This window comes from Schistocerca nitens, chromosome 2, assembly GCF_023898315.1.
Source record: "Schistocerca nitens isolate TAMUIC-IGC-003100 chromosome 2, iqSchNite1.1, whole genome shotgun sequence".
Lineage (NCBI taxonomy): Eukaryota > Metazoa > Arthropoda > Insecta > Orthoptera > Acrididae > Schistocerca > Schistocerca nitens.
Genome location: NC_064615.1, coordinates 414,537,365 through 414,565,208, shown reverse-complemented (window position 1 = coordinate 414,565,208; position 27,844 = coordinate 414,537,365). Strand labels below are relative to the sequence as shown.

Sequence of the window (27,844 nt, the reverse complement as noted above, 5' to 3'; positions counted from 1 at the left end):
GTCGAGAGTTGTGCTTGGGTAGCTCAGTTGGTAGAGTGCTTGCCAGCGAAAGGCAAAGGTTCTGAGTTCGAGCCTCGGTCCGGCACACAGTTTTAATGTACCAGGAAGTTTCAGCTTTATTTAATGTTTTTGAATATTTGCAGTTGATTTTAAAGCACAAAAGGCATTATGTTTAGGCACATTGGTAACTGATATGTGACACGCCATTGGCAAGTGTGTGACTGCTTAGAGTTGCAATACTCTGTAACAGTTAAAACGGCTGCTGGAGTGTATTAGTGTTGTTACTGGGCCTGATAGGGTATAATGGCATCAGCAGCATCTGATGTTGAGTGAAGACAGTGAAAGTCATGGAGATGCCACAAATGTGAGACATCATTTTTAGCACCTGAGAGAGTTGGGAAGGAAGCTTATTCGGAGACTCCATTTGGCTGGCTGGTCAAATCATGATGTATCCAGATTTGTGTGACATTCATATGTGACAGACTAGACGTAGCAATACTAAGGAATTACCATCCCATGTGTAGTTTGTCATTAACACCACAGCATAATTGGCTGTATTTGGAGTGGTACCATGACTGGGATGGATGGACTGCTGAAGAATATCATCACATTGTATTCCATGATGAATCGTGGTTTACACCCCACACACCATCCCCCACTCAACCCTCGGCCGTTGGAGAGTATGGTGATGACGTGGACCTAGAGAGAGGTCCCATTCTTCCAATTCTTTGTAGTGGAAAAGTGATGCTACTCCTAGTGTCATGGTGTGGGGGACCATTGGATATGACTACAGGCAAGTCTGGTAGTGATTGAAGGAACTCGGTTGGCACAACAGTACGTCACGGAACTCCTGCAATATGTTGTTGTTGTTGTGGTCTTCAGTCCTGAGACTGGTTGATGCAGCTCTCCATGCTACTCATTCCTGTGCAAGCTCCTTCATCTCCCAGTACCTACTGCAGCCTACATCCTTCCGAATCTGCTTAGTGTATCCATTTCTTGGTCTCCCTCTACGATTTTTACCCTCCTCGCTGCCCTCCAATGCTAAATTTGTGATACCTTGATGCCTCAGGACATGTCCTACCAACCGATCCCTTCTTCTAGTCAAGTTGTGCCACAAACTTCTCTCCTCCCCAATCCTATACAATACCTCCTCATTAGTTACGTGATCTACCCACCTAATCTTCAACATTCTTCTGTAGCACATTTCGAAAGCTTCTATTCTCTTCTTGTCCAAACTATTTATTGTCCATGTTTCACTTCCATACATGGCTACACTCCATACAAATACTTTCAGAAACGACTTCCTGACACTTAAATCTATATTCGATTTTAACAAATTTTTCTTCCTTAGAAACGCTTTCCTTGCCATTGCCAGTCTACATTTTATATCCTCTCTACTTCGATCATCATCAGTTATTTTGCTCCCCAAATAGCAAAACTCTTTTACTACTGTAAGTGTCTCATTTCCTAATCTAATTCTCTCAGCATCACCCGACTTAATTCGACTACATTCCATTATCCTCGTTTAGGTTTTGTTGATGTTCATCTTATATCCTCCTTTCAAGACACTGTCCATTCCGTTCAACTGCTCTTCCAAGTCCTTTGCTGTCTCTGACAGAATTACAATGTCATCGGCGAACCTCAAAGTTTTTCTTTCTTCTCCCTGGATTTTAATACCTACTCTAAATTTTTCTTTTGTTTCCTTTACTGCTTGCTCAATATACAGATTGAATAACATCGGGGAGAGGCTACAACCCTGTCTCACTCCCTTCCCAACCACTGCTTCCCTTTCATGCCCCTCGACTCTTATAACTGCCATCTGGTTTCTGTACAAATTGTAAATAGCCTTTCGCTCCCTGTATTTTACCCCTGCCACCTTTAAAATTTGAAAGAGAGTATTCCAGTCAACATTGTCAAAAGCTTTCTCTAAGTCTACAAATGCTAGAAACGTAGGTTTGCCTTTCCTTAATCTTTCTTCTAAGATAAGTCGTAGGGTCAGTATTCCCTCACGTGTTCCAACATTTCTACGGAATCCAAACTGATCTTCCCCGAGGTCGGCTTCTTCAAGTTTTCCATTCGTCTGTAAAGAATTCATGTTAGTATTTTGCAGCTGTGATTTATTAAACTGATAGTTCGGTAATTTTCACATCTGTCAACACCTGCTTTCTTTGGGATTGGAATTATTATATTCTTCTTGAAGTCTGAGTGTATTTCGCCTGTCTCATACATCTTGCTCACCAGATGGTAGAGTTTTGTCAGGACTGGCTCTCCCAAGGCCGTCAATAGTTCTAATGGAATGTTTTCTACTCCCGGGGCCTTGTTTCAACTCAGGTCTTTCAGTGCTCTGTCATACTCTTCACGCAGTATCATATCTCCCATTTCATCTTCATCTACATCCTCTCCCATTTCCATAATATTGTCCTCAAGTACATCGCCCTTGTATAGACCCTCTATATACTCCTTCCACCTTTCTGCTTTCCCTTCTTTGCTTAGAACTGGGTTTCCATCTGAGCTCTTGATATTCATACAAGTGGCTCTCTTTTCTCCAAAGGTATCTTTAATTTTCCTGTAGGCAGTATCTATCTTACCCCTAGTGAGATAAACCTGCAATATAAGTGTTATATAAAGCTAGCATCGTGCTATTTTTCAACCGGGCATTACTCGTCCTGACATGGCTTTTATCTCTATGATCTTTGTGCACGATATTGAGGTGCTCTCGTGGCCAGCAAGATCCCTGATAGAATGTGTATGGGACCAACTCAGACATCAATTCTGTCCCAGTGCCAATATCCAGGACATCAAGGACCATTTACAACAGTTGTGAGCCAGCTTGCCTCAGGAGAGGATATTGTGGCCTTATGACACAATTCCCTACCGAATTAGTGCATGTTTTCATGCCAGAGGGGATCAAATGTCATACTGATTAGTGGGTTCATACTGAAAAGTTCTATGTAAATTTGATTTGATTTTGTAATTAGTAAAATAACATCACATACTTTCTCAATCCATGAACTTTAGTTTTGTTTCCTCCTCCCCATGTTGGTACGTCACTTATTTTGTCAGACATTGTGTTTTACAAGTGCAAGTCTAGCACTGTAAGGTATGGAAACACCACAACAGGCAATAAATACAGCTGGTTGGAGATAAAAATTATAATAAAAGAAAATATATGGTTTTAACGTTCCAGAATAAGATATTTAGCAGCTAGCATCTCCATCTCTCCCCAACATTGTGGATGAAAAAACTGCAGTAATGTGTTAATTTTCATTACATGTAAGGCACTTTAATTTGCGAATGCCAGAATGCAGTAACAAACATAAGAAAATTGTATGTAGGGAGTCTGTAAATGGACTTGTTTTGCATAGTTTCGATAGAGCTAGTGATCTGTGGAATGTAGGTTTAAGTATCTGATTAGAGTAAACTGTCTTCATTTCCATCTATGTCTTTTACAAAGGCAAATAATTTTTATCCAATATTCCTTCAATTTTTTCGTTTTGTTCACTTATATTGCACAGGTGTACCTCATCAGGGTGGAAAAGGACTTGGATGTCTGAAGAGAGTTTGAAGTGAAAGAGTTAAATAAACTAAATTTTGAAACCTCGGAATTTATGTGGGCCCACCTGGGATGGACTGTGAAGCTGCCTGCCAGCCAGGGTGATCACTGAGAATAGTACGCAGAGGAACAGGAAGAGTTAGGACATTTCATGTCTGAATTATGTGATGGCTGGTAAAGAAGAGCGAAACCAGAGACAGAGAACCTAAGCCACACACCCTGTAGGAGAGCTAAAACACATTACGGTAAACAGGCTGGGCCATGCACTCCAAGAAGCAGCCAGTAACCAACGTTTTATGTCTCTCCCACACTTCCTATTGGCTGACCATGGTGAACATTTTCCTGGTTTTGTCAGCAGATTACCAGAAATAACAAGTCTCTTCTGAGGCCACAGTTTTATACCTCCTACATAGGCCACAATGAGTGTATGCTAGATGCATGGCTGAAAAACATGATGGAAATTTTAGAATAAAATGTTATACTGAAGCCCTAGGATGTTCCCATACTTGCTAGGTGTTCTTCATAGTATTAATTTTCTAGTCATTAGTGTGCATGTAGGAGACATTAGATTGATGTAATAGTTCTCATATTTATCAATTTATAGCTTTTTATACTATGTGACGATAACATTCTTCTAAAAATAGTTTATGAAGTATTGAAAAATGTAATGTACTTGTACATAGTACATGTGACACTACATTTTACCCTGATGACAGTGGCAGTGTGTTATGAAATGGGCTCCATGAGACACTGAAACTATTGGGAACTGATCTTGAACCATGGCCACTCAGCCAATGCTCACAATAAATTGACATTGGAAGTTGCTATGATGACATCTTCATCACTAATCCCTGTCTCTCTACTGTTACTGTCAACAAGTTCAGGCCTATCAGTAGCTGTAAAGTGTAAAATATTTCCATTGCCTGTGGGTTGTCGAACTAGCTGCTCAAGATAGTTTTCGGAAGAAGTCTTCAGAATGACTTTCACAAGACTGTCTGTACCACCTGCAATGAATCAGGTTAAAGTCGCCTCCAGCTAATATTGCATGATTTGGATATTTCCACACTATTGAGTGTAGACTGTCTTCGAATGATTCTGCAACTGTTATGGTCAAATCAGGTTGCTAGTAAATACATCCAGAGATTAACTTGATTCTCTTAGGCTGTTTACTTGCGTCTAGATAATTTTGCAGTCAGACTGAATTTTGACCCCTATAAAAACAATATTTTAATCAACTGCAGTGGACGTTCCCCTTCGTATGGCGTCTAATGTATTTTTTTTATATAGATTCAATGTCTTGTTAAATATTTTGGAGCTTTCTACTTAGGGTTTCAATCAGCTCTCAGTTCCAAGAATAATTTGATCACAATTACTTTCCTGATGGGCAGTAAATTCAGGAACTTAGTTACAAGGGCTTTGGCAATTTACTATTAAAATTTTAGCAAAGTGTCTTTACTTTGCACACAGTCTGATTTTGCTCTCTGTATACTGACTACCTGGTATTCATCAGGGGGCCTCAAACTATCACCTAGCATAAGAAACCAGCATGTCCACTCCACAAGTACTCTACTATCCAAGTAGCTGCTTTCTATGTGTAGCACATCCCTGACATATCCAGGGGAGTCCTACAATTCTCCACCCCATTACTATTGTATCTCTACATGAAACATGGAAATTACAATAAAATATGTGTAAGAGAGTATTGTAAATGGGAATAATATAATCTGTCACTTGCATATCAAAAAGTCTCACTAAATCTCTGTCCGTAAGTTCCAGCTTTATTGAATATTGTTACCTTGAGATGTCTGCATTCCCCAGTACTACATATCTACACTGCATGAAGGCTGAAATCGCATTAATGCTATTTGTTACTGAAGTGATTATCTTTGGATTTTATTTGCTACATCTTAAAAAAGAAACAGGGAATTTATTCCAGGAATTAAACTTAACTGTAATAGATTTAGATGTACTCCCTTTAACATCATGAGAAAATTTGTGCTGCACCAGGACTTGAACCCAGATTTCCCACTTATTGTGAGCAGTTGCCTTACCATCATACTCCTCGGGTTGACAAAAACTTCCATATGTCACACACGTATAGATAGGTGAAATACATTTCTAACTTTCTCAAATCATTGTTGTAACATCTCTGGACACGGTCTATCATGTAGCATAAACTTACGAAAAAAATGATTGGTTCTGAACAGAGTCACAGCTTCTGTATCTTCAGTTCAACCATATTCACAGATACCTCTGAATTAAAGTTAACTGGAATATGGAGAGCACACAGGGTCTCATCAGAGACTCTGTGGATTCTCTGATGATCTAGGCTGCAGATTTTTGGGCCTGCATTATGTGCTATCCCCATATCCTAGTAAACTTTGTCTTATGTATCTGCGAATATACTTGAATTAAGAATACAGAAGCCGTGACTTTGTTTGGGACCTCTTTTTTTCGTATTTCATGTAAGCCTATGCTAACTGTAATGACTGTTAAGGACATTGTTTGGGATTGAGAACTCAATATGTGAGGCATGTTTAACTAATTTCTGTTATCTTTCCTGGATTCCAGTTTTGTGCATAAAGACTCTTGTCAATATAACTTACAAGTAAGTGTAAAGGATGACGGTTTCAGTGAATCTTGCTCCACCGTCCTTAAAACTCTGCATGAGTTTATAATTAATATAATTGCATGTCATTGTCAAAGATAATTGCTTCACTAACAAACCGTATTACTGCAATTTCAGCCTTTATGCTGTGTATATACATAGTACTGGTGAATGCAGATGCTGCAAACCAACATTATTTGATAACTTTGGAATATAAAGGAAGTACTGACTCTTCTTAAAACACGTGTAGTAGATTAAAATTATTTATACTTACAATACAATCTTACACATACGTTATTGTAATTTCTGTGGTTCACGTAGAGATACAATAACCCTTCACTCAATTCCAAATCCAAGGACTCTGATCAAATTCTGGTTATGACACTGCAAATTGTGAGCTCTGCTTGCACCCTGCGAGTAAGGCCAGGACCTTCACCACTTCTGCCAGCCACCAGTATGACCCGAAGATCTCCTAAGAACCCAAGTAACAAGTACTATTGGTGCCAATATGAGCCACAGCGTGAAGATGATTGCTCTCTGCACTCTCGATGATAACAGGCAGTGGCTCCTCCATATCTTGGATATGGCTCCAGCAAACATACCTAGCACAAAGTGGACATCTTTCCAGACCTGGATGCTGTTTCCCTAAGAGGGTCCATAATGTGCTTAACATTGGAGTTTCCAGTAACTAGCAAATCCCTCCCTCTGTATGCCTGCTTGGACACTGCTGAAGTACTGGTCACTTGTCGAGTCACAGGTCAAATGGGTGAGGCCAAATGACCAGTCCCCGCATTCACACTGCCTCAGGTGATGTGAATGTATTACAGCCTGTCACCCACCCTGAGGTGAGAACTTACCCCGCATTGGGTAAACTGTAAGATGCCTTGGCAGCAGAGTACGTGGGCGAAGCAAGGGGCACCTGAGGTGTCCCATGCGATGTGCCAGATTCTCCACCGCTGCTACACCATGAGGCAGCAGCCCAAAGTTGGCTGACAGCGGCCAACACTGTCTTCCACTGTTCAGAAACTGTGGCCAGCACCTCCTGCATCCACAATGACATGCATACCCCACCTCCACCCCCATCAATTCTGCAACTATTAATTTAAGAATTAAATTATAGAAGCATATGTAAATAGTTAAATATGGAACTTATTTAATTGGATAGGTGAAAAATCTACTCACCAAGCAGCGGCAGATAAAAGACTTGTAATTGGCAAGCTTTTGGAGCAAGTGGTGGCTCCTCCTTCAGGCTGCCGCTGCTTGGTGAGTAGATTATTTATCTATACAATTAAATAATTTTGTCAGTAATTGATTATTTTCTCGTTATAAGTATGGAACTTGTTGCTCAGCTGATGAGTCACAAACAGAGGCTAGTATCATGATGTAATAAACTTCTTTGAGACAGAAAAGCTTCTGTCCACAAACCAGCACAGATTTAGAAAGCATTGTTTGTGCACAAACATGATATCCTGAGAACCATGGGTGAAGAGTATCAGGCAGATTCAATATTCCTAGATTTCTGGAAAAAGTTTGACATGACGCCGCACTGCAGATTATGAGCCAATGCCCAAGCATACGGAATAGGTTCCCAGATATATGATTGCCTCAAAGACTTTTTAATTAATAGAACCTAGTACACTGTGCTTGATGGTAGTGTTCGCCAGAGTCAAGGGTGTCAGGGAAATGTGACAGGTGTGATTGTTTTCTGTATAAACATAAACGATCTGGCAAATAGTGTGAGCAGCAATCTATAGTTTGCTGATGGCTCTGTAGTGTATACGAAAGCATTGTCACTGAGTTACTGTAGAAGGGTACGGGATGATTTAGACCGAATTTCTTTGGTGTTGTGCATGGTGGCTTGCTCCAAATGAAGAAAAATGGAAGTTAATGCAGATGAGTAGGAGAAATAATCCTGTGATGTTTGACTATGGTATTAATAATGTGCTGCTTGACAAATTCGTGTCAACTAAATATCTAAACATAACACTGACAATCAATATGAAATGGAATGAGCATGTAAAGATAGTAGTAAGAATGACATATGGTCAATTTCAGTTTGTTGCAAGAATTTTAGGAAAAACTCATCTATAAAGAGGACTGTGTATAGAACATTAGTGCAATCCATTCTTGAGTCCTGCTCAAGTGTTTAGGGGACTACCAGACTGATTTATAGGGAGGCAGTTGAGAGGCATGCTGCTAGATTTGTTACTGGTAAGTTTGATCAACACGCGAGCATTATGGAGATGCTTTGTGAACTCAAATGAGAATTCCTGGAGGGAAGATGAGATTCTTTTTGCAGTACACTACTGAGAAAATTTAGAGAACCGGCATTCACAGCTGACTGCAGAACAGTTCTTCTTCTGCCAATATACATTTCGCATAAAGGCCGTGAAGACAACTTATGAGAAATAGGGCTCGTACGGAGTCATAAAGGCAGTCTATTTTCCCTCACTTCATTTGTGAGTGGAACAGGAAAGAAAATGACTTGTGTCAGTATAAGGTACTCTTCACTGTGCACCATATGGTTGCGTATGAAAACTGTATGTAGATGTTGATGAAACAGGGCTAAAGTACCCACATGACTCTATGTTATCCCAATTATGCTTAGTGAGATGACCTGAGGGGTGGAGAAACTTACATGACCTGAAGGTTGGACAAGCACCAAAATGCCCATAATTTGTTCCTCAAACCATTCTTGCACAATTTGGAAATGAACAGGTGATTTGTAGTGCTAAAGGTTCAGGTCTCCTGCTGATTGTTTTAAGCAAACAGAAGAATACACGCTATAAGACCTACGCAACCTGCCTGAATTGTGCTCTACTGGAAAACATGTTGCATCACCTCCTGTGGTTTTCACTATACTTGTACCCTGTTATTTACGTGTACGAATGTGTAACATGGCTGTAAATCTAGGGTAGCCTTTTTCACTGCTTTGAGCTTTCAGCGGCAGAATTGCTGCACCATAGTAATCTCCTTGCCCTGTGACATACAATGAGCAGAGGTATAAATGTGGGATGGAGTCTCCTATACCCCAGTTCAAGAAGGTAGTTCCATATTGTGGGTTCTTCTTGTCTGACAGTCAAAAGGTGTGTGATATACTGCACAGCAATGCAGCTGTCCACTTTTACAATCTGCAACAAACAATTGGGAACCCAGTCTGTGGTAACAGTGTTTATACCTGAATCAAGGTGCTCATAGTACAGACTTGACATTGTGACATGTGTAGAGCTCAGTGCCTGCTAACTTTGAAGATGAAAGGTCCCGTGTATCAGACATCAAACATCTGGCTGTGGTCCAATGTGCTGATATCACATTTGTTGCTCATCCTGTGCTGTGCTGTCACCTTGACAGTCAGTTTGAGGTCTGATGGACATCCCATTCAGGTGAACACTGAACAATTCCATTTGCTGTGACAACTAGATTACTGTCTTTCCAACGAGGCTGCAGTTGTTCATGAGGGTACATTTAACTACGGTTACGTAATGTCGAACATGTGAATGACATTGTCAGTCACGTTCTGTGGGCTGAAGCACAGCAGAAGATCTTTGTCTGAAGTTTACTAAGACAGTTTAATGGTTTCTGTCAAGTCATTGACAGGTATAAATAAGAAAGTTTTGTTTTATATCTTGGTACTATAAAATGTGACCAGTGTCTCTGTGTTAGTGTCCCTCTACTTACTAGTTGCCTTATGTTGTTTGAATTTACTCTGTACTTTCTATATTTGTTTTGCAGGATGATCTGCGCAAAGATTTTCGCTTGATGGAGTTTAATGGCATAGTTAATAAATACTTAAAAAAGGACCCAGATTCGAGGCAGCGTGCTCTACGTGTTCGCACCTATGTATGTATTGGCACCAAGTAGTACTCATTATCTCAAAGATGGCACATATTCCAATACTTTTTTTTCTTCACCAGAAGTGGATATTACATGAATATTAATAGTTAAATGATTGGTGGTTGGTTATTCTTAGAGAGTAAAAAGCACTTACTAGCTTATATCTTCAGTACTATGTTGTGTTTTACAAAAATTGATAATCCATCTTTCATTGTGTCCTGTGTTTAGATTTATAATATGCAAGGTATCCTTATTTTACTGGTAACTTTTCTGAGTATAAACATTTAAAACTGAATAGTAGTAAAATGACTCGATAGTGTATAGCAGTAAACTGCAAGAAACTAGGGACATGTCACTCTATCTGATTCAAACATATTTGAAGTGCTTTACTTATTTGTTACAGTGAGTAAGGAGCCAAAGAAGATGTATGTGCTTTGTCATGTGTCTGGTCTCTCTCTCTCTCTCTCTCTCTCTCTCTCTCTCTCTCTCCCTCCACCCCCAAGTGTGAGTAATAAATGTTTATCCATTATAAAGAGGAAGTAAGCCTGAGAGGTTAGTGAATAGAAGGATTACATATCTGGAAAGCTAATTTTAGGGAGATGTACTGGATGGTGCTGACAAACAACATTTTACTGTTTCTGGTCTAATGCTGTAGTTCTTTAGTGGTTAAGAGGTAATGGATGATGGAAGAAACGTCCACAAGTTTCCTTTAATTATTATCTGGGTGTTTCAAAAATGACATTACAACTTTGAAAATTCATATAAATTAATACATAGTACCTACAGAGGTGATTGTAGTGTCAATTTGTATAGAAATACATCAAGTTTTGCCTCGCATAGTTTACTAGTGCTGAATTGCAGCATAAGGCCCGCTAGTAGCAGTTGCGTTAAAGATGGTGGCTTTCACTGGAATCTAGAGTGCTAGCTTTGTGTTCTGGTTTGAAGAATTGAAGTCGGCAACAACAATTCAGCATAATTTCCATACCAGGTACGCTAAAGATCCTCCTAGTAGGCCTACAATTTATGAGTGGTAAAAATGTTTTGTAGAAACAGGGTGTTCACTAAGAAATGGGAAATCATCAGGTCGTCCAAGTTGAAACCGTACAGATTAACGATCGTACAAGCAATAACAGTTGCTGATATAATTGCTTGCAAGAACTTCTGTGCGGATATGTTAAATCGATTACACAACGATGAACATTTCTTGGACAAAATCATCTTTTCTGATGATGAGTCGACTTTTCACTTAAGTGGCAAGATTAACACACATAACTGTAGGATTTGGGGCAGTGAAAATCCACATCAAACATTGCAACATGTTTGTGATAGCTCTAAACTGAACATTTTTCATGCATTGAGCGAGAACAAAGTGTATGCCCCCCCACCCCATGAGAGGACCATCAACAGGATAGTGTTCCTGGATATGTTACATCAATTTTTGATACCACAGATTGATGAGGATGACCAAGAGTGAAATGTTTACTTCGTGTAAGATGGTGCACCACCCCACTACCTGGCTGACATCTGGGATTTTCTCAGTGACCGCTTTCCAGGTCAATCGATTAGCCGTGATGCACCAATTGCATGGCCACCTTGTTCCCTAGACCTGACACTACTCGTTTTCTCTCTCTCTCTCTCTCTCTCTCTCTCTCTCTCTCTTTCTTATGGGGATTCATCAAGGATATCGTGTTTGTACCTTCTTGCTGGCTTCTCTACCTGAACTTAGAGCAAGAATCTATGCCGCTACTGAAGAAGTTACACCTGCAATGCTACAACGAGTTTGGGAAGAAATTTACTTCCGAAGGGATGTGCGCAGGAAAATCAACGGAAACCACATACAACATCTTCACTTTAAGTTTTATATATATATTCTATTTTCTCAGGCTTGTCTGACATTTGGCATTACCCCCAAAGGCCTCACACTTAAAGTTCCCATCTCTGGCTGCAACCCTTCCTTCCATCAGTCCCTATACCAGTTCCAAACTGAACAATCCATTGCCCTCACCCACCTAATCCTTCACCTACACATCAACTCAGCCAATGAACACACCCGTCAACTCCTATCCTTAATAAAAGTCCTTAATCTTTCCTCTCCCACATCCACACCGGCTGTTCAGAGCATCCTCCTACAGGCCAACCGTAAATTAGAACAGCATGCCACCCTCCACCTCAAAAAACTATCCAATCTCCTGGTTTCCCACCTCCGGAAAGGCAACTCACTCACCCTTCACAACCTTTCCAGCAAACCTCAACCACCTCTCATTGCACACAAACCCAGTCTCTCCCATCTACTCAATCTCCCACTTCCAGCTCCACTCCCTCCAAAACCTCAAAATTCCTTTCAACACAATCTGGAACCACAACACCCTAATTCAGTAGTTAACCTTTCCTCCAAACCTCTCTCCCAATCCGAAACCTCTGTCCTATCCAAAGGCCTCACCTTCAGCCCCACTCCCAGATTCAACCAAACAGCCCTCGTCAAAGATTTACTGTCCTACACCCGTACTCTCTGCTGGAAATATCACTTTGCCACGAAGAAAAATGATCCTAATCCTACTCCTAATGATCCAACTCCCCAAGACACCATCCAAATTGAACCCTGCCTGGAACAGTTCCGTCCTCCGTCACAGCGGGACCCACCTCCTCTTCCTCAAAATCACCCTCTCCAAACCTTCCAGGAATTTCTGACTTCCAGCCTTGCATCTCAATCCTTCTTAAAAAACCTTAATCCTACACCCAACATCACCACTGCTGAAGCCCAGGCTATCCGTGATCTGAAGGCTGACCGATCCATCGTCATTCTTCCGGCGGACAAGGGTTCCACTACCGTGGTACTTGATCGTCGGGAGTATGTGGCTGAGGGACTGCGTCAGCTTTCAGACAACACCACATACAAAGTTTGCCAAGGTAACCCCATTCCCGATGTCCAGGCGGAGCTTCAAGGAATCCTCAGAACCTTAGGCCCCCTGCAAAACCTTTCACCTGACTCCATCAACCTCCTGACCCCACCGACACCCCGCACCCCAACCTTCTACCTTCTTCCTAAAATCCACAAACCCAATCATCCCGGCCGCCCCATTGTAGCTGGTTACCAAGCCCCCACAGAACGTATCTCTGCCTACGTAGATCAACACCTTCAACCCATTACATGCAGTCTCCCATCCTTCATCAAAGACACCAACCACTTCCTTGAACGCCTGGAATCCTTACCCAATCTGTTACCCCCGGAAACCATCCTTGTAACCATTGATGCCACTTCCTTATACACAAATATTCCGCACGTCCAGGGCCTCGCTGCGATGGAGCATTTCCTTTCACGCCGATCACCTGCCACCCTACCTAAAACCTCTTTCCTCATTACCTTAGCCAGCTTCATCCTGACCCACAACTTCTTCACTTTTGAAGGCCAGACATACCAACAATTAAAGGGAACAGCCATGGGTACCAGGATGGCCCCCTCGTACGCCAACCTATTCATGGGTCGCTTAGAGGAAGCCTTCTTGGTTACCCAGGTCTGCCAACCCAAAGTTTGGTACAGATTTATTGATGACATCTTCATGATCTGGACTCACAGTGAAGAAGAACTCCAGAATTTCCTCTCCAACCTCAACTCCTTTGGTTCCATCAGATTCACCTGGTCCTACTCCAAATCCCATGCCACTTTCCTTGACGTTGACCTCCACCTGTCCAATGGCCAACTTCACACGTCCGTCCACATCAAACCCACCAACAAGCAACAGTACCTCCATTATGACAGCTGCCACCCATTCCACATCAAACGGTCTCTTCCCTACAGCCTAGGTCTTCGTGGCAAACGAATCTGCTCCAGTCCGGAATCCCTGAAACATTACACCAACAACCTGACAACAGCTTTCGCATCCCGCAACTACCCTCCCGGCCTGGTACAGAAGCAAATAACCAGAGCCACTTCCTCATCCCCTCAAACCCAGAATCCCCCACAGAAGAACCACAAAAGTGCCCCACTTGTGACAGGATACTTTCCGGGACTGGACCAGACTCTGAATGTGGCTCTCCAGCAGGGATACGACTTCCTCAAATCCTGCCCTGAAATGAGATCCATCCTTCATGAAATCCTCCCCACTCCGCCAAGAGTGTCTTTCCGCCGTCCACCTAACCTTCGTAACCTGTTAGTTCATCCCTATGAAATCCCCAAACCACCTTCCCTACCCTCTGGCTCCTATCCTTGTAACCGCCCCCGGTGCAAAACCTGTCCCATGCACCCTCCCACCACCACCTACTCCAGTCCTGTAACCCGGAAGGTGTACACGATCAAAGGCAGAGCCACGTGTGAAAGCACCCACGTGATTTACCAACTGACCTGCCTACACTGTGATGCATTCTATGTGGGAATGACCAGCAACAAACTGTCCATTCGCATGAATGGACACAGGCAGACAGTGTTTGTTGGTAATGAGGATCACCCTGTGGCTAAACACGCCTTGGTGCACAGCCAGCACATCTTGGCACAGTGTTACACCGTCCGGGTTATCTGGATACTTCCCACCAACACCAACCAATCCGAACTCCGGAGATGGGAACTTGCCCTTCAGTATATCCTCTCTTCTCGTTATCCGCCAGGCCTCAATCTCCGCTAATTTCAAGTTGCCGCCACTCATACCTCACCTGTCTCTCAACTACTTCTTTGCCTCTACTCTTCCACCTCGACTGACATCTCTGCCCAAACTCTTTGTCTTTAAATATGTCTGCTTGTGTCTGTATGTGTGGATGGATATGTGTGTGTGTGCGAGTGTATACCTGTCCTTTTTTCCCCCTAAGGTAAGTCTTTCCGCTCCCGGGATTGGAATGACTCCTTACCCTCTCCCTTAAAACCCACATCCTTTCATCTTTCCCTCTCCTTCCCTCTTTCCTGACGAAGCAACCGTTGGTTGCGAAAGCTAGAATTTTGTGTGTGTGTTTGTGTTTTTTTGTGTGTCTATCGACCTGCCAGCGCTTTTGTTTGGTAAGTCTCATCATCTTTCTTTTTATATATATATATATATATATATATATATATATATATATATATATATATATATATATATATATATAAAACCACACATGCCTTGATGTGTTTTGCTACAAAATAACACTAAACCCAGCTCTACAGCTCTATGTCTTCTTCCAATAAATTTATATGAATTTTTAAAGTTGTAAAGTCCTTTTTGAAACACCGTGTATGGTCAGTTTTGAGAAGTTTCAACACAAGAACGCTACCTGGGAGCTATCCAAAATTTAAAAATATAAAGTACAGAAAATATTTCAGTGACTTTGTATTTTAATAGTTATTTGATAAATATCTGGAATGTGCCATCAATTACTTTTCCACACAATCATCTTTGATGATTGTGAAAACAGTTACAAACTTTACATCAAAGAATTGCTCAGCTTGTGCTGCCAGCAGAAACATTTAAAAATAGAAATATTATTCCTAGCTTTTGGATTGTGGGTGCTCTTTCCTTAGGCAAGATAGGGAGATTTGTTTGATAAGATTAGAAAGGTGGCCGTAAATCGTCTTGACCTCACAAGAGAGAAACACTTGTTTGTTTGTGAGGATGTGAGGAGAGAGTAATGAAACAGTAGGTATCACAGAGCGTAGAAGGTCGAAAGGTCAGTAGTATAAAATTACTTATCGTTGCTGTTGTGAGTTTCTGCACAAAATATCTTTGGTACACTGAATGAACACTGTGCAGTAACAACTGTGAGTGGCAGTTGCTCATGCAGTTTACAATGTAAGGAACATCAATATACTCCATAAAGACAAGACATTGTTTAATGTTGTTGCCAAAAAGGCACAAAAAGTAGTAGTCTAGTTTACTTCAGATTTTTTACATGATTCACTAATGAACGTTTGGACGGATATAGGCTGTCTGTTTTTATATAAAAAGGGGAAATGATGTTATTCAAAAATCTCAAAGTTCTTCGCTGATTTACTTCAAATGTTTACATGATACTCCAATAAAATCTGTACAGAAATAGGCTATATATTTTTTCAAAGAGACAGTGTACAGTTTTTTTTGTTAAAACTAACTCTAATAAAGAAACTGCTGTGCTATTAAAATGTGGAGTTTCATTTTCTTTCTCGCAATCAGTTTTAACTATGATAGCAGGGCATTTAAATGAGTAGACAAATTGTTTCTCCCATACACATTCTTTTTCTTCATACATAATTTTAAACAAAAATCGAATACACAACAAAGTGCTGTTTTGTTTTCTTCCTCACAGTCACTTTTAACAGAAAACAGGGAAGTTGTATTTATAGCTTAATGGGCCAAGATTAGAATGCTGCTAAAGAATCTGAATCATCCGGAATTTTGTTGTCTCATCTGTTGGCAGATTAAAACTGTGCAAAGTACTGTCATTGAAGCTACTGTCCTCACAGAAACAGCAGCTGGAGAGGTCTTTCTCACCTCTGCATACCAATGATCTCAACCAATTTCCCCATTTATTTTAAGCAACTTCAGTTTCCAAACGAGGTTTGGTTTGCAGTAAGAATAAACAAAGCTCAGAATCAGAGAGGTGGGAAGAGGAGATGGACGGCGGGGAGGGGGGGGGGATGGACAGAGAGGGGGTGGAGAGGAGGAGGAGATGAACAGAGAGAGGGAGAGAATAAAATTAGAACATATCCATTTCCCACAGATATTCAGCAATTGCGAAGCATTACCGGGTTTGATAGTTAACAGTTCCAGTCCTATTCTGTGTACCCGCTCCAGAAACCAGACAGTTTTATCAATATTTGGAGACCTGCTGTGGTGGCATTCGTTAATATATGTTGACAAATAGCCCATCATTAAAATTCTACTTCCTTCTGCTTTTAAATTATGGTGAGATGTTTATGTTGTATTTAATTGGGTTTGAAGGTAATCACATAATTGACTGCCATGTTTTTGCAAATTAAAAAAAGTCATATATTCAAATAAAATACAGCAAAAATGTTATAAAGTGAAAATATTTTATTTATATCCACTCTTTATATTCCTCAACTCAATTCTCACACCGAATCATAATGTTTCTTTGTATGGTATATTTTGAAAAAAGGTTCCATACACAATGCTCACATTGGTACCGTGTTTCTTTGCGAGAAGCTTTTCCAGTTTCTTTCTTGTTTCTGGAGCTGCATACATGGCACACACGTGCAGCATACTTTTTGAATGTTGGTAGTATGTGCTGCAGAAAATGCCTTTGTGATAATCTGTCCACAGTTCCACTTTGTGCACTTGGACCAGCAACTTGTTGTGCTTTCTCCTGAGTGAACTTAGCTGCAAGTGTTATAAAAAAGTCAGTGATTGTCATTTTCATTTGGTGCACCGAATTGTACAACAAGAATGAATTTGACACTCCCATAAGCAGGAGGTGAAAATACAGCTTCCTCCACCATTTTACTGTCCTGTGTCAAAATACAATGTACTGTAAGCATTGGTCTGCAAGGTTGACCCCAGCCTTGTTGCAATTGTAATCTAGAACTTGGAGTGGCTTCAGTACAAATGTTCCCTTTCTTTTTGTGTGTGTACCAAATGATGCCATATGTCTAGTTGATAATGAATACACATCTCTCTTGTCCTTCCATTTCATTTCCAACACATTACCTCTATGTCTGTATGTCATTTCTCCCTTCTGTAGTTTAGTTACTGCTAAATCTTGGGGCATCGATGTCCTTGACTTGCTCACAGTGCCTACAGCACCAGTTCCTGCTTGAGCCAACTGCTGAAACAGATCTGGACTTGAATAAAATCTGTCTAAGTACACAGTGTAGCCTTTATGCAACACATTGCCTTCAGACAGGAGCCTCAAGACAACTGCTGATGATGCGTAGTCGAGTACCTGTTTCCGGCATACACTTCAAAATTGAGGACATAACCACTGCTTGCCTCGGCAACATTATACAGCTTCTAGCCTTATTTGTGAGGTTTGTTCTGTATGTACACTCGAAAACTTACACGACCTCGAAATGGGCCTATACCTTCATCTATTGTAAGTTTTTTTGATGGACGATATGCTTAAATACAAAATTCCCTCAGCCTGTTGTAGTAAGGAAGGATTTTGAAGAGTGGATGAAATACTTATTTTCCTGGCCTTTTTTGCTTATAATTATCAGTGAGATGTAAGCAAGAAAGTATCTGATTATACTGCAAACAACTCCTTATATGCAGACAAAAATTGCAACTCGCAACTGGATTAGAGCACCAGTGATCTGCCATTCTTGGCCTTCCGGAAATGCACATGTGGAAAACGATGCCCAAGAAACATCTCATTTCAGTCAACATAACTGGCTTCCAAGAAATCAATAATGAAAGAGGTTTCAGTTCATTTTTACTGTGTTTCTTTACAATTGTTTGCTCTGCATATAGATTTGTTTGTAATTTCAAGTCTCTGATACCTTAGTCTGTTAGAAACACTTTAGCACTGTCAAATACCGAACTTGCAGAATTATCATCTGCCAGTATTTTTCTCAGTGTTGTGTTGATAGGCAAAGACGGTAAAAAACATTGCACCATTCAGCTACATGAACATCAAGTGGTGTGTACTGAAATTCATCATCGCTTCCAGCCCCTTCTGGTGAGCTACTTTCGTTCAGATCATCAACTGAAAAGAATAATATAGCCTTTGGCAGTGTGGTTGCCACAAAGCCTAACAAAATGCATGACACAGCGTTTTTGTGTAAATAGTAACAACACCATGTAATGTATAAGTAATAATTCATGTACCTTCAAAAATGCCATTCTCTTCCTCATCCTCTTCTGCACTCTCTGTATCATCTAAAACCTCTTCCATCATGAGTAAGTCACTTATTTCCTGATCGGATGGTACTCTCCATGCCATTTCGAACAAAGTTCACAACCCACAATTCGCCGTATGACAGTGTTGGCGCAAATAATGCGCTGCGTGCCAACGTTGGTGTGAAGATATATTAGTCCTTAAACATCGCTGAGAGAAAGATACTTCTTGTGCCATCTGTGAACACAAGCCTGAACTAAGATCCCAGGAAGCCCATACTACCATCCAAAGCCATAAGGATGCTGTTGTCTGGGCTCTGAGGTCCTACTAGCTCATGGAGTTTCAGTGGAGCTGACAGTTTGCAGCACACAGAAGGGATCATGGCCTCTTATTTTGGAGTCGAGTGGATGGACTGAACGAGAGACATAGAAGGTTCTGTGACAAGGTATGCTGCAACTTCCTGGAATTGTGTAATACGACTGAGAATTGTAGAAAGAAATTACAATTAAATCAATACCATTATATGCTGACGGGCATTGATATATACATCAACAGGGACAGTTGAAAATGTGTGCCCTGACCGGGACTCGAACCTGGGATCTCCTGCAGACACTCTATCCATCTGAGTTACTGAGGGCACAGAGGATAGTGCGACTGCATGGACTTATTGCTGGCATGCTCCCCATGAGACCCACATTCTCAACTTATAGTCCACGCAGTACATTCGTAGTGCCCCTGACATTATACCCATTACTCGCGGCAGAAAATCCAACGAGTCCTGTAAGAGTTCAGGCAGTCCATGTGCATCTGTACTGAAGAAGGTCATCAGCCGGTTAGCCTTAATGATATGAAGACATGTCCAAAAGAACAGATGCCATCTTCATTTCTTTATATAGAGAATTGTAGAGTCCCCTTAAAGGGGTCAGTTGTCCAACACATGCCAGAAGCTGCTACCCAGGTAGCTGACTTCGTATGGGGCGCTCACACAAATATTTTTTAGATTAGGTGACTCGCCATCCAGTCCAGATAATGATAGTTGTAGGACATATGGAAGTATCAATATAAGATTCAAAGACATGTTCCCTACATATGGAGTATTAAAATCCTAGTGATTAACTGATGAAGCATTGCAACAGTGTGCCAGAGTTTGAAGAATTCCTAAAAATGAGTGGAGCTCACATAATACTAGATACAGAAAGTTGGTTAAAACTCAGATTTGTCAACAATGAGATTTTTCAGGAAAATTGAAGCATATATCGAAATGATAGGCATATGGTAAATGGAGGTGGTGTAATTGTCACAGTCAACAAGAAACTCAGCTCCATCGAAATAGAAATTTTAAATGCATGTGAGATTACCTTTCAGGTCTCAGTGTTGAGGGTGGCCATAAACTTATAATCAGATCCTTTTATTGACCAACAGGATCACTTCCAGAGGTAACCAAAAATTTTAGGGAAAACCCAAGTTCACTCCCATGTAAGTTACCCAATCATACTTTCATCCTTGGAGGAGACTTTAATTATCCAACGATCAGTCATCAAAATTACAGTATTGTAAGTGGTGTGCGTGAGAAGACTTCCTGCAAAACTTTAATAAATTCATTCTCTGATAACTACATTGAACAAATTGCTCAGAAGCCCACTCGTGATGGAAGTATATTGTTTGTTTGCATGGCCATCTTCCGCACCAGCTGGTAATATTTGTTTCTATAGGTTATCTGTCTTGAGCTGACTGCAATTTCATTAAAAAGAATTACAACTGACACGTTTCACTTTTATTTATAAAACATCTTCCATTGTTATTCTGCAAATTCGATGCATATGTTTGTACATTTTTGATTGTTTTAGGTTAAAAAACAGTGTTTTTGTTATAAAGTTGGTCTGTATGTTACTTCCTATATTTCTTTACATATTCTGCTCCTTCTCTCCTTGCCAGCAGTGGTTGGTGTCAAAAAGCTTCATTTCACATTTGCAATTGGCAGATTTTCCCCTACAACCATAAATACACACACAGAATATCCAATACTTTCAAAAACAAGGCATAAAAATAGCGCACCAAACCAACCACTCAATTCAGAAATACTTCCTAAAAACAATAGTAAAAACTGATCAGCATCAGAAATCAGGAATTTACCAACTGAAATGCAATACGTGTAATGGAAGATACATCGGTCAAACCAGGAGGACATGACACTAGATACAAAGAACATATAAGAGCGTGGAAGTATAGGACAAATCATACAACTTTTGCAGAACACTTACACCAACACAACATAAAATTGCAGCCAGAGACACAGACATGGAAATCATAAGGATAAACAATAACAAAAAACACCACCTCACCTTACGAGTAAAGTGCCACTCCCAAAAAAAACCATAACAAAAAAGAAACAACTCATAAACGATCTGACCAACTTGGCAAACCACACACTCTTTAAACTGACTGACCACTTAATATAACATTAAATGTAAACATATAATCACAGACTCCATTTACCACTACCATCTCCTCCCAGATTCTGTCCAGGCCAACACCCCCACCCCCCACCCCACCCATTCCCCCCCCTCCCCCCCACCAACCCCCCAAGAAAAAAAAAATTGTTTCACAGGTTGGTGACACTTGCAATGTAAATGGCAGCAAACAAACAGACATAAACACTGTGGCAGTGCAGATTCAGAAACAGTTTAAAAAAGTGAAGTGTAAGTAATGCAGTGCAGGAAATAATGCAGAATGGTAAAAGCTGCCAAGTGCAATTGTGAAATGAAGCCTTTTGACACCAGCTGTTGCTAGCAAGGAGGGAAGGAGGAGAATATGTAAAGAAACACTGCAAGTAACTTGCAGACCAGCTTTATAAAGAAAATGCTGTTTTTAACCTAAAAGAATCAAAAATGTACAAACATATGGACCCAATTTTCAGAATAGCCATGGAAGATGCTTTATAAATAAAAACAAAGCACATCTGGTGTAATTCTTTTTAATTAAACTGCAGTCAGCTTAAGACCGATAACCTTATAGTAACAGAAGTATACTGTATCTAATAGCGACAAACAGGCCTGACCTCTGTGAGGATTTTCACCTCTGCCTGTCTTGTGTTGTGACCTGATATTTGTGAGTGTTTCGTATCGAGCAACTTAACCTCTTACCTGTGTTTACATTCCGCGCTGACCAGTTGCAGCTGTAGCGGTGCATCGAAAGCTAAATACTAATTAATTGTTTGTGTATAGTGGTTTATTTAGGAACTTTAGTAGTCTTCAACCGGTGTTCTTGGTGCTTTCTGGTGACATAATTTCAGAAGAAATTTTTGGAAACTGCTTTCAGTTTTGTTACTGTGTCATTAGACATTTGATTTTCTTTCTGTGTTAGTCTTTTGTTACATTCTCATTTGTTGTTGATTAATACTGTCAATAATAGTAGTTACTTCCCTTGTAGAGCAAGTTTGTGAGTATTGTAGTCAGTTTTTTAACATCTTCTTGTTGTAGTAGTGGAACTTAAAGTAGTTTCCTTGTTTCAATAACTGTAAAATTTTACCGTGAGTGAGAAGTGTGGGCTTTGCTGTAGGTTCGTGAGTAGTGGATTGCGGTCTGAGACTTGTTCGAAGTATTTTCATTGGGGGAAATGCAGTGGGGAAGCCAGTGGGCATTCTGGTGAGATCGTCTACTGGAACTGCAGGTTATGTATCAATAGTAAGTTGATAGAGGAGCAGGAGCGTAAGATCTGCGCCCTTCAGGTGCGGTTGAAAAATGCACAGGAGGAGCTAGGCAGGATGAGGAGGGAGAAGGGGTTTGGGGAATGGGAGCTGGCTGTTGGCAAGAGATCTGCTAGGAGAAGAAGATTTTCAGATAGTTTTACTATTGGTGTTTGCAATAGATATGACCAACTGTCAGAGTCTAGTGGGGAGGAATCTCTAGTAGCTATAGATGTAGGAAGTATGTGGCAGTCCTCAGCAGTTACGGTGGCTAGGACATTTGCAAAGTCTAAGAGAAAGAAGAAGGTTCTGCTGTTAGGTAGTTCTCATGGTAGAGGTGTAGGCCAGCAGTTGCAGGAAGTGCTGGGGAGTGAGTACCAGGTCACCAGCATTGTGAAGCCTAATGCAGGATTGGCTCAGGTGACTGTTAACATAGGGGGGTTATGTAGGGATTTTACTAAAGAGGATCAGGTAGTGATTGTGGGTGGGGCTGGTAATAGTATTGACAGGGATGGGGAGTATGACATAGATGGTAACCTGCAAAAGATAGCCACTCAGACTGGCAACACGAATGTGCATTTCGTGGAACTGTTTCAGTGTCACAATCGGCCTCATCTTAATACAGCCGTCAGGCGTAATAACATGATACTTGGGGGTGCGCTGATGACAGAAAGCATGGGTCACATTTCAGTGGTGTCGGTGGAGTCTATCAGCAGGACGGGTTTCACTAGACATGGCCTGCACCTCAACAGGTATGGGATGGGAAGGGGAGGTTGGCAAAGCTTATAGGTGACAGCATAGGTGGGGTGGTGGGATCAATCATGGGAAAATTCCTGTAGTAGTGGGTGTTAGAGCTGTACCTTTTTTCAGACTGAAGTCAGCTGATAGGTATTCCTGCTTAAGGGAAGTCTCTCTAACAAAGGAACCACTTTTGACAAAGCTTAGGTATCCGAGTAATGAGGGAATTAGTAAATTTCATCAAAATAAACAAGGTATTAGAGATAAAGTTAGTGAACTGCTTATAGATGTTGACTCTGAAATTATTGGTATATCTGAACACTTCTTAAATAAGGAGATAATTCAGAGGCTTCCTTTACCAGAATACAGGTTGGCTGGCAGCTTTTCTACGAGATCTTTGCGGTGTGAGGGAATAGCCATGTATGTGAAAAATGGTATCCCATTTGAGTCAACTGATGTTCCAAAGTACTGCACTGAAAAGGTGTTTGAATGTTGTGCAGGCGTGGTTAAATTTAGTGGAGCTAAACTTCTAACTGTTGTTATTTATAGATCCCTAGACTCCGATTTCACATCATTTTTGCTAAAGCTAGAGGAGGTTCTTGGTTCACTTTATAGGAAATACAAAAAGTTAGTTATATGTGGTGACTTCAATATTAATTGTATAAGTGATTGTGCAAGGAAAAGGATGCTGGTAGACCTCCTTAATTCATATAATCTTATGCAAACTGTATTCTTTCCAACGAGAGTGCAAGGGAACAGTAGAACAACCATAGACAACATTTTTGTTCATTCCTCATTACTAGAAGGGCATTCTGTTAGCAAAAAGGTGAATGGCCTTTCAGATCATGATGCACAAATTTTAACTCTAAAAGATTTTTGTGCTGCAACACATGTTAAATATAGTTATCAACTTTTTTGGAAAGCTGATCCAGTTGCTGTGGAGACCTTTGTAAACCTTATCAAGGAACAAGAGTGGTAAGATGTTTATAGTGCTGATACAGTAGATGATAAATATAATGCTTTCCCCAAGACTTTTCTCGTGCTCTTTGAAAGTTGCTTTCCGTTATAACGTTCAAAACAGGGTACTAGCACAAACAGGCAGCCTGGGTGGCTGACTAGAGGGATAAGAATATCCTGTAGAACAAAGTGGCAATTATATCAAAACTTTAGAAATAGTCCAAATCTAAATGCAGCAGCCCATTACAAACAGTATTGTAAGGTGCTTAAAAAAGTTATTTGTAAGGCAAAAAGTATGTGGTATGCAGATAGAATAGCTAAGTCTCAGGATAAAATTAAAACCATATGGTCAGTCGTAAAGGAAGTGGCTGGTCTGCAGAGACAGGTCGAGGATATAGAATCAGTGCGTAGTGGGAATGTCCGTGTTACTGATAAGTCACATATATGTACACTATTTAATAATCACTTTCTGAATATAGCAGGTGAACTAAATAGAAACCTAGTCCCAACAGGGAACCATATAGCTCTCTTAGAAAAAAGTGTTCCGAGACTGTTACCTGAAATGCTCCTCCATGATACTGACAAGAGGGAGATTGAGTTAATAATTAAATCACTAAAGACCAAGAACTCTCATGGATATGACGGGGTATCTAGCAGAATACCGAAGTATTGTTCTATGTATGTTAGCCCAGTGCTTAGCCATATCTGTAACATTTCCGTTAGGAGTGGTCGGTTTCCTGACCAATTAAAGTACTCGGTAGTGAAGCCACTTTATAAAAAGGGAGACATTGATAATGTTGACAATTTTAGACCTATTTCTATGCCATTGGTGTTTGCTAAAGTTATCGAGAAGGTTGTATATACAAGGTTACTGGAGCATTTAAATTCACATAATTTGCTGTCAAATGTTGAGTTTGGTTTTAGAAATGGTTTAACAACTGAAAATGCTATATTCTCTTTTCTCTGTGAGGTTTTGGACAGATGAAATAAAAGGTTGCGAACGCTAGGTGTTTTCTTTGATTTAACGAAAGCTTTTGAGTGTGTTGACCACAAAATATTATTGCAGAAATTGGACCATTATGGAGTAAGAGGAGTAGCTTACAATTGGTTCGCCTCTTACTTTAAGAACAGAAAGCAGAAGGTAATTCTCTGCAATACTGAGAGTGGTAGTGATGTTCAGTCCCAATGGGACACTGTTAAATGGGGCGTTCCCCAAGGGTCGGTGCTGGGGCCACTGCTGTTTCTTATTTATATAAATGATATGCCTTCTAGTATTGCAGGAGATTCAAAAATATTTCTGTTTGCTGATGACACCAGCTTGGTAGTGAAGGATCTTGTGTGTAATATTGAAACAGTGTCAAATAATTTTGTTCATGAAATAAGTTCATGGCTTGTGGAAAATAATTTGATGCTAAATCACAGTAAGACTCAGTTTTTACAGTTTCTAACTCACAATTCAACAAGAACCGATATTTTGATCAGACAGAATGGGCATATTATAAGCGAGACGGAACAGTTCAAGTTCCTAGGCATTCAGATAAATAGTAAGCTGTTGTGGAAAGCCCATGTTCAGGATCTTGTTCAGAAACTAAATGCTGCTTTATTTAACTTTAGAACAGTATCTGAAATAAGTGACAGTTCAACACGAAAAGTAGTCTACTTAGCATATTTTCATACGCTTATGTCATATGGTATTATTTTTTGGGGTAATTCTTCTGATTAAAAAAGTGTATTTTTGGCTCAAAAATGGGCTGTTCGAGCTATGTGTGGTGTAAGTTCGAGAATCTCTTGTCGACCCCTATTCAATAGTCTGGGAATTCTGACATTGCCCTCACAGTATATACTTTCTTTGATGTCGTTTGTTTTTAGCAATATTTGCTTATTCCCAAGAGTTAGCAGCTTTCACTCAGTTAATACCAGGCAGAAATCAAATCTGCATGTGGAATGCACTTCCTTGACTCTTATGCAGAAAGGAGTGCAGTATTCTGCTGCATCCATTTTCAATAAGCTACCACATGAACTCAAAAAGTCTAAACTGAAGAGTTTCCTCATGGCTCACTCCTTCTATTGTGTCGAGGAGCTCCTGGAAGAACTGAAAAATTAAACAAATTCCAGCGTTACATTGTTGATTTTCTTTTTTTAAACTTACGAATTGTCACCTGAATATGTTACTTATATTTCATTTTATCTGTTGAGGGGCATGTAGGATGGAGAATGGAGAGAGGGAGGGAGAGGGAGAGAGAGAGAGAGAGAGAGAGAGAGAGAGAGAGAGAGAGAGAGAGATGTGCTGAATGAAATGCATTTGACTGTCAAGAGGGTAGAGCCAGAAGCCCTCAACGATTATCGTAGCAGAATACTGTAGGAAGATCTCACATAAATTGCAAAGACATTGTTCATACCTAAAGGCTGTTGGTGATACAAAATTGTTGAGGCTTTCGTGGCCACTTGTTGACAAACTGCCTATTGGCTTCTGTCTCGGGTTCTTCGGCCGACGTTCATCTAATGATTTTTCTGACGTTTCGCCAGCACGAGTGGCTGGCATTGTCAAAGCTTCACCCTCCATTGCCGGTGGTGAACTGGAGCCGAGCTCGCGGGCGCAGGCTATATGTACCTGGCGCGCCAACGTCCGAGGGCTTCTCCGCGGTCATTTCCGGTGCGGTTCTCCTCTTGCTACCTGCGACGGTCGTTCGCTGCAGTACGGGAAGCCAGGATCCGTTGACCTTAAGGCTTTCCTCTTTCTTGTTCAAACTGTTCGCGTGTTTTTGTACTTCTACAGCTTCTCTGAACAAGCACATCGTATCTACGACAGAATGGAACGAGCTTTTCTTCGTGAGCGAATACATACAACACGGAGAGACTTGGCAAGAACGGATCAGGAACTTCTGGACCTTTTCTATCAACTAAGTAGCAGAATGCATCGAGACGACTGGGACAAGATTGACAGCATCACTCACAGGAGCATGCAGAACGAACTCGAGCGCTGCACCGATCGACAGAAGAAAAAGTTTGAAAGATGCCGGAAGCACACCGACAAGGCGACTCCCGACATGTCACACACAGTGGTCAACCTCACTGAACGACAATTGACCGAAGAGGAAGTGTCTGTTCTTCAAAAAGGAGGGAATTTCGCTATCATCCCGAGAACTATACCTATGGAGGACATCATTGCCAACACCGAAGCAGCCATTCGTACCCTTCCTTGTGAAAGGGCAGAGGAAATACGCACGGAAACAGCCAGGATACTGCGCCGAGCAAAACCACCAGCTTGCAACCTGAAGAAAGAAGAGGTACAAGCCATTAAGAATCTCAACGCCGACAAGAGTATATTGGTACTGCCTGCCGATAAGGGGAATGCGACCGTCGTAATGAAGATCGAAGATTATGAGCAAAAGATCCGAGACCTATTGGATCCGACGACGTACCGAAAACTAAGCGCAGATCCGACGCAACGTATCAAACGGAATACGAATCGATTAATCAAGGTGTCTTCTCTGCCGGCGGACATACAGAGAAACCTGCGCAACACAGAAGCCCTACCACCACGGCTGTATGGATTACCCAAGATCCATAAGAACAACGTTCCACTGAGACCGATCGTTAGCGCTCCTGGATCACCGACATATAAACTGGCAAAACACTTGGCCTCTCTGCTCCAGCCACACGTGGGGAAGACCGACACATACATTAAGGACTCAGGACATTTCATTGAGAAGCTGAAGAAACTGAAACTTGCATC

At 40.9% G+C, this 27,844-nt stretch overlaps 1 protein-coding gene across 1 annotated transcript in view; it reads left to right on the top strand.

The window, feature by feature from the left end:
- LOC126236279 (serine/threonine-protein kinase ATR) overlaps positions 1–27,844 on the top strand; it is a 391,469-nt gene that overhangs the window by 319,688 nt on the left and 43,937 nt on the right. The window contains exon 38 of the mRNA XM_049945439.1: positions 9,894–10,001. Within this exon, the coding sequence (XP_049801396.1) occupies positions 9,894–10,001 (108 nt within the window). The remainder of the gene's footprint in view (positions 1–9,893; positions 10,002–27,844) is intronic.